The sequence below is a fragment of the Apostichopus japonicus genome, chromosome 22 (assembly GCF_037975245.1).
Source record: "Apostichopus japonicus isolate 1M-3 chromosome 22, ASM3797524v1, whole genome shotgun sequence".
Taxonomy (NCBI): Eukaryota; Metazoa; Echinodermata; class Holothuroidea; order Aspidochirotida; family Stichopodidae; genus Apostichopus; species Apostichopus japonicus.
In genome coordinates, this window is record NC_092582.1 from 6,505,911 (window position 1) to 6,514,890 (window position 8,980).

General features: G+C 36.3%; 1 protein-coding gene across 1 annotated transcript; it reads left to right on the forward strand.

Moving 5' to 3' along the window:
• Positions 1-385: 385 nt before the first annotated feature.
• LOC139963916 (phytanoyl-CoA dioxygenase domain-containing protein 1-like) lies at positions 386-8,256 on the forward strand. The gene is made up of 10 exons (XM_071965143.1): positions 386-803; positions 1,338-1,416; positions 2,136-2,279; positions 2,915-2,996; positions 3,696-3,799; positions 4,383-4,467; positions 5,528-5,656; positions 6,214-6,330; positions 7,374-7,500; positions 8,193-8,256. Exons 2-10 carry the CDS (start codon positions 1,390-1,392, stop codon positions 8,242-8,244), a joined length of 867 nt encoding a protein of 288 aa, XP_071821244.1. The 5' UTR covers positions 386-803; positions 1,338-1,389; the 3' UTR covers positions 8,245-8,256.
• The last annotated feature ends 724 nt before the right edge of the window (positions 8,257-8,980 follow it).

Sequence of the window (8,980 nt, forward strand, 5' to 3'; positions counted from 1 at the left end):
AATATGGTCAAACTGGAATCACACAAACTTACACCTACCGACAATTCTTTTAAGAGTATTGAACATATTGTAAACAAACCGTCTTCTCCGGCTACAGTTTTTTTTATAAAATACTTTCAACCACAGAAGTATAACCAAAACAAATCGGCAAGCTTTGAAGTTTTACAATTGATGTTGCAATAAACAAGCAATAATAGAGTCCAGAAATAGACAATGTAAATCTTTAGGAACAATTAAAGGTAGATCTGCAATTCAAATGCAGCATGGTATGAGAATCGTTTAACCGTCTAAGGGGGGGGGGCGGGAACTTTGTCAACCTCTCAGGGCAACGTCAATGGGGGATAAAATTGGCAAAGTTGACTCACTTGACGACCCCATTGCCCCTATAAAACGAAGGAATTAGCCCGGTGGAGAGAGTTGTGATAAATTTCGTGTACACCCTCTAAAATTTGTACGAATTTGTGAGCGACTGGATGTCGCGTTTTCCTCTCAGTGATATACGTTTACAGAACTGTCATTTTTACGGCTGCACTGGGGCTCTGACGTACCTCGATGAAGGCTTTAAGTTGAACATTCCGATCCTTCAATTCTTGATTCGTATAAACATGAATGTTTATTGAGTTATCTGTATATGTTGAACTTTTCCGTTTGTGTTAAATCATTTTTTACGACTGATTTCTTGCTGAGCTGACATTATCGCTGTGGTCCTGACAAGATAAATACCAGCTTATCGGCCCACTGCAAACGATTGTATCAAGAAACAACACTGTGGCAGCTCCGATCCCTGGATTTGATAAATTCCGGTATATCGATAAGCGTAGGCCTACACAGGCTACCCCTTTACACTACAGTATCTGTCTAGGCCTATCCTACTGTAGGCTCGTTGTGGTGTGAGCATAGGCTAGTTCGCCTTTAGCCCCAAATAGCCTTTGTTCGGGAAAGGCAATTGCAGCCTTAGCCTATACATGTTTATCACATTTTTTTAGGAAATAGATATAAAAAACTAAAAGGTTAATTGACTCAGAAGTACTGTGAACCTTAGAAATACTTTTGTCACATCAAAGCTTGCTTCATCTACTATAGGACTAGGCCTAGCTTAAAACTGAAGTTTGGCCTACTGTATATGCAAACTAACTCTTCTTGGTGGAACCATGATCCACCTGACCACCTCACTGTAACATTGCAACTGTGCAAAGACAAATGGTACCTTTTTGTGTTATTTGCAGAATAATCATACATCCAGAAACCCTGAATATTATTGGCTAGCTTGTTGCTCTTTGAAATGATACATACTGCATATGTAACAATTTACATAACCACACTTATGTTTATTTCAGCACGAACATAAAGGCAACTTTTCACTGTGTTTGAAGAATTCAAGCAACCACCATGACATCCAAAAAAGAATGTGAGCAGGTAATGACACAAGAAAGAAAATGTCACCATTCCTGTCATAATTTCTCAAATGTTGTTGTATATTGTACCACCAAATGGTATCTAATGGAACACAAGCTGCAGCTGCTCTAGTGGTCAGTAGAAGGGAGTTGTGCATTGTGTGAATGAAATTGTCTGATTGTCTCATTGATTAATCTGGATTGCCCTGCTTTTTCAACAAAAATATATTGTCCTGCCAGATAACTGAATTGTCCTGAATGTCTTTGTGAAGGTAAAAAATACCAATGTTTTATGCAAACTAAAAAATGGTTAAAAAACAAGAGACTACAGAAGTAGTGTGGGTTAACCTGAAATTTTTGGTTAAACCGTACTAATTGACCACTGTAAAAAAACACTAAAAAATGTAGGTAATAATGAAAATTTAGACAGTACTTAATTGGTATGTAAAGCTGTATGATATGCCACCATTCAGTATGTAGCCAACTTTCTTCACATCACTCCACAAGGACACACCCCTCCTTGAGGACCAAACCCTTACCCTAGGACAAAGTGTCCAACTCTTCAAGCAAAGACTTGTATGTTTAACCCTAGCCTCAGGCATGCTTCTGTTTTTTAAAATTGAATAAATGACAGTAATATTGTATATTTGTCTTTTAAGGCAAAACAAGTGTCAAGTGTGTGCTGATTTACTTCCTTTGCTCTCGTCTTATATAACTCAGTCTCCCTTGTTTCCCTTCTAGTTTGAGAGAGATGGATATTTGGTCGTGGAAGATTTCCTGACAAAGGAAGAAATTGACTCGCTTAGGGGAAGCTGTCAACGCATTGTAGCTGAAATGAATCCAGAAGATCATTCAAAAGTAGCTTTCAGAACTGATGAAGACCAGGTAGGTGGAGCAAGATGTTTACAGATGAGAAGAGGGTGATGAGGAATGGGATGTGAGAGGAGGAGGAGGAGGAAGAGTCCCATAAATCCATATTCCCAAATATTCCCATGAAGCTGCAAAATGGTGACTAGTCACCTTCGTATTAATAATATTTGTAGAAAGCTGAGATTCTCGGTTTCAATATAAAGTAAATCTGTGATTCAATAAACTTATCTACAAATGTAGTCGCAATAGAAATGTCCTCTCATCAGAACTTGTGCTGACTATCCAGAATTATACTTGCTTAACGGTCATCAGTTTTGTATTGGTTTGAAACTTTAGCAAGTTAAAGAATTTGCTAGAAGTTTTCAAAAGTGCTTTCCTAGAGGCGGGGGTTGGAGGGGGGGGGGGGTCATTGTGACAGAGAGTGTATTTTCTGTTCATCCCTCAGGCAACACCAATGGAAAGTTTATGTAATTTGTGAAGAAAAATCATGTTGGATTCCGATGAAATAATTGAAAGATCACTACATGTATAACGTTTGATTACATTTTGTTATAGGAACTTTGCTATAAGAAACAGAGATAGATATGCAATCAAACATGTATTATTGTCCATTCGTGCGGTGTTTATTTCTCTCTCCCACCTTATTGTAGTGTGACACCCGTTCGGATTACTTCATTAACAGTGGAGACAAGGTGCGATTTTTCTTTGAAGAGGCGGCCTTGAATGACAAAGGTTTGTTTTTGTTTTGTGCTTAAATCCTGTTGTGTGGTGTGTTCAATGGTTGCACACTATTGCCTTAGTAAGTTTCATCCATCCTGGAAGCTTTCACTTTGTTGACTCAAAAATATCTAAGAACAAAGAAATATGTGAAAGATAGGCAAATGTAGGCACGGTTTTTGCCAAACAATATGGTCTTACTTTAATGGAATTTCCTTTAATGTTTGCCTGAACAGTGGAGATGGTTTTGAAGATATGGTTGGAGGTAAGAGAGAGGTTTGACTGCATGGTTCAGTATGGACTGATTGAACCTCAGGGAATCTGTCTCATAGTTTTGGTTGTACTGATACAACAAAGTATTTGTCTCATGTTAGGGCTTATAAATTGTATGACATTTACCAGGCTCTTTTGCAAATAGATAAACAGCTCCTTAACAGTTTTATCTCTAGAGCTGTCTCATGGGACTGGAACTAGATTGATTCTCTGGTCATTTTGGAAACGTAGTATAAATACAAGTAGTTATTGCGCCTACTGTGGAGCCTCATACTGATATTCATACTAACAGGAAATTCTCTGTACTTTTACTAAATCTGTTGTTTTCAAATTACAAGTCAGTTTTCGGGTATCCTTTATAGATTTCTTTCAACATTTGAGTTAAGGCAACTGCATTCTCGACCTTGACTTGATGGACACCTGTGTATTTTTTTCCTACAGGTGAAATACTTGTTGATAAAAAGGAGAGTCTGAACAAGATTGGCCATGCTTTACACTGGCTGGTACCAGAGTTTAAACAGGTTACATTCTCAAAGAAAGTACAGGTATTGTATTAATGTTTATGTGATGATTCATACAACACTTATAATATTCAAAGTTTAAAATTTATTATATTAAGTGAGACTACGGAGAACCTTGCAAACCATCGAAACCAGAGTCAATAGAAAAACACAGTGCTCTGGGAACACTCAAATAATGAATAAAACTTGCAAATAAATAGTTATGAGGTTGACTAGGTATATCCCTAATCATGAAATGTGAATGGTAAAGAATAATTCGGCTGGAATGTCACTGGTTCAAACCCAACTCTAGCAATCTAATTCTTTGCTCATTTTCCAAAATATTGAAATTATCATAGTCGGCAAGTTGTTCAAGCCACAGTAATCCCAGTTTATTGCAACTTTCCGAGCGAAAAGAAAACATGCTGTTATTTGATCAGAACAGTGCAGTAATTTATTAGACTGTAAAAATGGTTATATAGCTCTCTAGGCCTAGGGACAAGTACGTAACAATATGCAACTTGCTACTATAAATTGGAAAAACCAAGAGCATGTCATTAATAATTTTATTCTCTTTATGTTAAAAGACTATCTTCACAGGGTTGGCTTTTGTTTGTTTGTTAAACAGAATATCGCTGAAAACCTTGGATATAAAGAGCCTAAAGTCGTCCAGAGTATGTACATCTTCAAACAACCCAGGATTGGTGGTGCAGGTAAGTGGAGAGTAATTCATCCATTTATACTGGATGGTAGGGCGATTTTTTTTGCTACGTGGCTTGGTGAAATAAAGAACACTTTTAAAGGTAACAGAAAAGATGTTAAAATGTATGAGTCTTGACTTGGTTCATCTTGGAAACAAACCAGAGAAGGGTGGTGAACTGAATTGAGGAAGGCATTCACTAGTTACCAGTAAAGTTGATTGTTTCTTGCTGTGCATTTAAAAAATTTCTTGAAATGGAAAAAAATAAGTCAGTATTTGGTGTAACATGTGATCTGAAAATGAAAAAAATATTTGTAAGACTATGAATCCAGGAAAGATGGCTGCAGTAATTTACTAGTTCTTAGATTATATAGGAATTGTGTAGGACTGGAAAGATATCAAAACTTGAGTTTCCTTACCCAATTTCGGACAAATAAGGCTTTTGTAATGCATGACGTGGAAAAATGCTGTTAATAGTTTAATCTTAAAAAAGTTATAAAAAAGAAAAACAATATTTGCTGAAACAGCCACATTGTTGATGGTAGGAATCAAATACTTTATTTTCCTTTTTGAGTTTTTGTGTATTGAAATTCATCCAAATTGCCAATGTTAATAACACTCTATACTGTCCTCAGATATCATGTTTCTAAGCACTGGTACTGCAGTATGAACAGTTTCCCAAAAACTTACTGGTTTGGAGATTTACAAGCGATGATAATTACCTGTCTCTCACTCCACATCTGCACTTTTCCATCTACCTAACTACACTTTGGAACATTTGAGCACTGCGCCCTTGCTCCCCAGGCACTGCCCACTTACACCTCCTTCCAAATCTACCACCCAGGAAGAAAACTTTTTTTTAGCAATGTTTTGTTAGCAGCGTAAGCATTGATACTGAAAGTATGAACAGTTTATAAGCTTTCCCTGATAGAAACATGATATGCGCATACTGCTCATAGTGTCAAAACAAGTGCACTGAAACAAACATGAATGGAAATGGAAAGAAATGGCCCCGACTGAGTGTTTGAATTATTCATATCATAAATATTCATACTTTTATGTTAAATATGCAGTGCCACCTCATCAAGATGCTACTTTTGTCTGTAATAATCCTTTGAAGCTGTTTGGATTTTGGATTGCTTTAGAAGACTGCACAAAGGAGAATGGTTGTCTTCAATTTGCGCCCGGTTCTCATAAAACAAGTAAGTGGTGGTTCTTTGCTGTATCTTTAAAAGCTTTTAATTTGGCTTCAAATATCACACTTTGCACCGTGCCCAACTTTGACAATATCAAACACAGAATATTTCGTATTCAGATGTCAGAAATGTGTCAAATATATGAGGAAACTGAGGTAAATCTAGGCAAAATTGTGACCGTTGTTAAATTCTGTATTGGCCTGTAAGAAAGCAACACTTGACTTGTTTACTTCTTCATAAATGTGTGGTACATATGCAGACCATGGAGGAAGAGGCAATGTGGGTTTTTTTGTGGTGTGTGCATAAGGTCTTAAATGAAGACTGCAGAGCACATGCTATATTATAAAGTCAAACTGGGAATGTGATACTCTGTATATAACTCTAAATCAGGAAATTTGAAATTCAAGAGGAAGACCTTTCCTGTTGTCAAATATTGTGGAGACATGGATTGAATCAGGGGAAGGGTGGTGACTTTTTGTGTGTGTTTGGGGAGGTGGTGGGCATGTAGGAGTGTGGTTGACTTTGGCAATCCTGTTATTTTTCTCTTTTTTCATCTCTTTTAGATCCAGTCAATTCCTGGATGAGACGTAAAGAAGGTGGGGTCGAGACGTACTTCACTGCACCCTTCATCCATTCCCACATAAAAGATGACGAATACATTCCAATGGAGGTCAAAGCAGGTACAGTCTTTTGTATTACATGTTAGGGTTATGGATATTCCTGATGATAAACATAATGTATCAAATGCTTTTTATGACCATATATTATACTAATCTTTCAGATTTCATATCTAGTCCATGATACAAGAATGTATGGCAGCCTATAAGGGTCACAGTTATACAGTTGTTACAATATATTTGTTTGGACACCCTATCAAGAATATGCACTATTGCTTTTGGGGTTAATATGAACCATCACTGATGTGATGATAAGGGATGTGATGATATGATATGATATGATGATATAATATGGTATGATATGACAAGATGTGGTATATGGTATGGTATGATATGATGTGATATATGATGTGATGATAGTAAGGTATGATGTGATGATATGATATGATATGATGATATAATATGGTATGATATGACATGACGTGGTATATGGTATGGTATGGTATGATATGGTATGGTATGATATGATGTGATATATGATGTGATGATAGTAAGGTATGATGTGATGATATGATATGATGTGATGATATGATATGATATGATGATATAATATGGTATGATATGACATGATGTGGTATATGGTATGGTATGATATGGTATGGTATGATATGGTATGGTATGATATGGTATGGTATGACATGATGTGATGTGATATATGATGTGATAATAGTAAGGTATTATGTGATGATATAACATGATATGGTATGATGTGATGCTGTATGATGTGAGGATAGTAAGGCAAAATACTTTTCACTGACAGGAACAGCATTATTCAATAGAGGGTTCAACTAGTAAGTGACATTATGACCTTTCCTTATCCCGTTTTAAGACCACTGCAAAAATAAAACCGATGTTAACAGCATAGTAAATTAGGGCATCCACTTGCGAATCATTAGGTTGGGCAGGAATAGTCATTAGAGGCCTCATTGCAATTCAAATTCATATTAATTCGACTTTGTTTCTTTCTGCATCAGATCTGAACGTATCCTTATTGTTGTGTTAATAAACATTTTAGTCCTTATCTTTTAATATTGTTTTCTTTCAAGGTTCATTGGTACTGATCGATAGCCAAGTGGTTCACAAGAGCGAGGCCAACAGATCAGATAAGTCACGTCACATCTACACCTTCCATGTGATGGATGCACATCAGTCAGAATGGGATAAACGCTGCTGGTGAGTTGGATGTACAATGTTAACTCTCAGAGATATTGTGATTAAGCAGTTAATAAGGAATGGTTAGGAACAGTGTAAATTGACGAAATGCCTGTGAATGCAAAACCGGTCAGTTATGAATTTGTGTTTTATTTTATTCTGAATTTCAAACAGAAAGCATATCCTTTCAAATCTATGAAACCAACCAACAGCTTTCATCTTCAGCTGTAATACGTGTGAAAGATTCTCTACTTAAAACAACAATCTTTGTTTTAAAGATACAAATCTAACTTTATACCCCTTTATCTCCACATTGCATGTAGCCTTACCATCTTGTAGTAATCTTTGTTTTTCAGGAATGAGCCTATTCAAATTGCACAGAACATGATGCAAGTTGAAAAACATTTTACTCAACTCAATTAAATTCCTAGGTATCCTAGGGTTATCTGTTCATCATTTTAGTTACATTTGTCCTATGCTATACACTAAAAGGCCCAAATGTATCCCTTTATAGATTTGTACATAGTTGTACATATTGTGGTCCCATTTTCCTCCAATTCTTCCCAAGCTACACCTACCCCCCACGACCCCCTAGATAAGGGTCATTCATGGCTCCTCAGATGTAGTTGGTGGTCTTCAAACTATGTCTAAATCTTTCAATATATAGACAAACTTATTAAACTTGCTGTCACTATGTTGTATTTTCTACACAGGATTCAACCTACAGATGCCTTGCCTTTTACACCCCTCTACAGAGATGTTTGACATGCAGAATAACAAAGAAATGTCAAGTATTATGATAGACAGCTGCATATGTAATCGTTTCTGAATGTTTGAAAGAAAATATATATATTCATATAGTCATATACACAGCATTGATCTTCCAGGATGCTAGCCCAAGAGATCAGGATAAAAATTTGCATAATTAATATTAATTGAGTCATTAATTAACTACAATTTTAAATTATGTAACGTCTATCTTTTTAGCGAGCAGCAGGTTGTTTTGTAATTTCTCAAATTTGTAAGGTTGATTTTTATATAGAAACTCACATAAAAATCTTATAAAGCAAACTGTATTAAAGGCATGACCAGGCCCACATTAGCCTTCGGATCGGCCAGTTATCTATTCATTAGTGAATAGAATTCCTCTTATCCTTTGTTGAACCTGAAGTTTGTAAAATATTATATAAACTTAATATAACTTACAAGGGTGGGTGTGGAGTAGGGGAGATGTGGGGTAGAGAGTAGGGGGATATGTGGGGTAGGGAAGCGGACGGTTTCTAATATTTTTGGCAGCATTAAGCATAATCTAATGTGGTATAAAAGAATTTGAGTTTGAAAAAATATATATTTGCTCCTCTTACCAGCGATCGACAAATACTAATGAGCTCATTAAATTGGCTCCTTTTCCCTATAGTTTAGCACTCCTGCAATGCTGGCCTAATGGTAATCAACTTGAAGTTACTGGAACCTTCAAGGTGTAAATGAATGAGCATTCTAG

Excerpts from the sequence above, each read along its gene's own strand:
- LOC139963916 (XM_071965143.1), top strand. The coding sequence starts at position 1,390 with ATGACATCCAAAAAAGAATGTGAGCAG. Across the intron at positions 1,417-2,135 it reads CCAAAAAAGAATGTGAGCAG|TTTGAGAGAGATGGATATTT; the intron begins GTAATGACACAA and ends TTTCCCTTCTAG. Across the intron at positions 6,331-7,373 it reads TCCAATGGAGGTCAAAGCAG|GTTCATTGGTACTGATCGAT; the intron begins GTACAGTCTTTT and ends TTTTCTTTCAAG.